This window comes from Salvia hispanica, chromosome 3, assembly GCF_029641045.1.
Source record: "Salvia hispanica isolate PSC_SH4W2 chromosome 3, Shi_PSC_v1, whole genome shotgun sequence".
NCBI lineage: Eukaryota > Viridiplantae > Streptophyta > Magnoliopsida > Lamiales > Lamiaceae > Salvia > Salvia hispanica.
The window spans coordinates 66,003,310-66,006,288 of NC_142694.1; the positions used below are offsets into that span (position 1 = coordinate 66,003,310).

A 2,979-nucleotide genomic window follows, 5' to 3' on the forward strand; every position below is an offset into this window, starting at 1 on the left:
AAGTGAGGGGAAAGTTACAACGAAAATTTGATCTACGGAAAATCATACATGTTCTTCACGCTACGCCGCCTCCCCTACGTGCCCAGACCTTTTCAATCAAATCGACCTGGAGTTGGTCATGTGTTGTGCTCCTGCGTATATCAGCGAAACGTTGGATCAGATATTCATTAGTATGTGGTACACCCATCTGTATCGGCGCGGAGGCAACACCGTGACTTGTACTTGCACCATCTTCCGGCGCCCAACGTTCTGCAGCAAATCCTTCATCTTCTATTATCATATTGTGCAATATGATACATGCTACCATAATATTCGCGACATCATCTTCGTGTCAAACTCGTGCCGGGCAGCGTAGAATGGCCCATCGCGCTTGGAGCACACCAAAAGTTCGCTCAACATTTTTCCTAGCGGCCTCTTGTTTTCGCGCAAAATATTGTCTCTTCACTCTAACCGGTTGGCGAAGTGTCTTGACGAATACGGGCCAACGAGGGTATATTCCATCTGCCAAATAGTATCCCCTGCGATACTACTTGCCATTTGCTACAAAACTGATCTCTGGACCCTCTCCCCAGCACTCATCATTGAAGATAGGCAACGATTGCAGAACGTTGATGTCGTTGTTCAAACCTGCAACACCGAAATACGCATGCCAGATCCGCAAACGGTAGTCAGCAACGGCTTCGAGCATTATCGAAGGATGTTTCTGCTTGAAACCGGTAGTGAACTGGTCTTTCCACGCCACCGGGCAGTTTTTCCACTCCCAATGCATGCAATCAATACTGCCCATCATCCCGGGGAAACTGTGCACCGCACCGTGCATATCTAGCAGTCTCTGGCACTCATCAGGGGTTGGCTTTCGTAGGAACTCCGGACCAAAGACTTCCCGAATGCCCTTACAAAACTGCCGGAGCACATTTAGACTAGTCGTCTCACCCATCTGTAGGTATTCGTCGAACATATCAGCCGGTCCGGCATAGGCAAGTTGCCTTATTGCAGAGGTGCATTTCTGCAAAGTAGACAATCCGATCCGGCCAGTGCAATCACTCCGGAGCGTGAAGCACTCGTACCGGTCCGCCAATGTCGTCGCTATATGGGTAAAGAGCGGTCGCGACATTCTGAAACGCCGACGAAAAATCTCAGCCGGGTAACGAGGGTCAGCGCTAAAGTAGTCGGCCATAAACCGCTCAGCCGCTCTGACATGGTCTCGTGGGATTGTCCGACGATGACGAATCTCACGAGGGATCGCCGCCACCGCCGCCACCGCCGCCGCCTCATCCTCCTCGTCGGCCTCCCTCTGCACCTCTTGAATCAAATAATCCCATGCTTCATTCCACAAATCATACATAATTGAAAAAATTTTAGAGATAGAAAATTTGGATAGAAAGTGAAATGGGTGTGAAGATGTGTGTGGAGAGAAGATGAAAATGGGAGGAATATTTATAAAATAACCATTACAAATTCGAAAAAAAAAAAAAAAAAATTAAACCGGCGACCGCCGCGCCGGTTTCGTCGCACAATAGATAGGCGCGGCGGGCGCCGCGCTTCTCTCTCCAGCGGCTCGTCCTCGCCGCATTCGGGGCAATTGCCCTTCCGCCCCAGCAAATCCGTCCGCCTCCGGGGCGAACGCGTCCTCCGCTATAGCCCGCCGCGGCTAAGTCGCAAACGGGGCGGCCGGCGCGCCGCTCCTATAGTGGATGCTCTTAGAATTTATCAGTAGAATTTACATGTCACCAACAATCTTAACTTACTATACTTGTTGTTTCTCACATTTTCTTTCACTCTAACAAATGGAGTAAATCTTTATTTTGCTATTTTGGGAACGTCGTCCCATTTACCTTTTTCTAGTCCAAGTAATCGGACCCCATCATTCACCTTAATTATTACACTCACATTCCAGGATAAACCTATATATAAAAGTAGGGTCTACATTTCATTAAATTATTTTCCCATTTTCACAAAGTCAAACAATTTATTAAATACCGTGCAGAGTCAAAATGAGATTATAAATGGCAGACGGACGAAGTACATTAATATTATTATTTATACTGATGTTGCACATAATTTTATGCAATACACCTTTTGTCCCATAGAAATAGGCAATTTATAATTTACACGAGTTTTAATGTGTAATTGTTAAAATAAAAGAGGAGAAAAAATAGTTGAAATTGTGTAAGTGGATGAGGGGCATATAAATAACAAAGTATAAAAGAAAGGGGAAAAGGTTACCATAAATTGACCGAGACTCCTAATAGCAGACGAATGGAGTATTTGACAAGTGGAACTCAAAAAAGTCACGTTCCACCTATATATAAATATGCATGAAAACTAATGGATGTAAGATCTAAATTCTAATTATAAATTATGAAAAAGAATTCAAAATATTTTGAACCTTTCCTAAATGTTATTGAATCTACTAGGAGTAATATATGCGTAAAGCGTACAAATATGAATGCATTTAATTTAAAACTTCTTACATTTTTTTTGTACTAAGTATAAAAAATTGAAAATAATTACTTATATGTTAACAAAATTTAAGTTAATAGCCATACTTTATTATTTATGTAGTCCACGCGTGATATTATATACACAAAAATGTATATTCCATATAAATATAAAAGTTTGGCTATTAATTTAAATTTTTGTTAAGATATTATTAATCATTTTCAGTTTTTTCTATTTTTTAATAGCATATATATAAGAAATTTTTAAAATAATAAAATAAAATACTAGCAAAAGACATGTATTGTGCAATAAAATACTCCTTCCGTCCCACAAAAGATGTCACACTTGGGAGACGATACGAGATTTTAGGAGGTTTTAATTTATGCGTTAAATGGTGAGAGAAAATATAATTTTTATATTTACGTGAGAGTTAAAATTTTCCAAATATAAAAATATAATATTTTTTTGAGACAAATTATAAAGGAAAGTGTGACATTTTGTGGGAAGGAGAGAGTACTCTACAAGATTGAAGTGCTA

General features: G+C 40.8%; 1 protein-coding gene across 1 annotated transcript; it reads right to left on the reverse strand.

Annotated features, from left to right (window-relative positions):
- Nucleotides 1-96: 96 nt before the first annotated feature.
- Nucleotides 97-1,345, reverse strand: LOC125210574 (uncharacterized). Its single transcript, XM_089066771.1, has 2 exons — nucleotides 664-1,345; nucleotides 97-131 (listed from the first exon to the last, which is right to left on the reverse strand). Exons 1-2 carry the CDS (start codon nucleotides 1,343-1,345, stop codon nucleotides 97-99), a joined length of 717 nt encoding a protein of 238 aa, XP_088922897.1.
- Nucleotides 1,346-2,979: the final 1,634 nt, after the last annotated feature.

Coding starts and splice junctions, on each gene's coding strand:
- LOC125210574 (XM_089066771.1), bottom strand. CDS start 1,345: ATGTATGATTTGTGGAATGAAGCATGGGATTATTTGATTCAAGAGGTG. Junction 132..663: donor CGAAGCCGTTGCTGACTACC/GTTTGCGGATCT, acceptor TGATATACGCAG/GAGCACAACACATGACCAAC.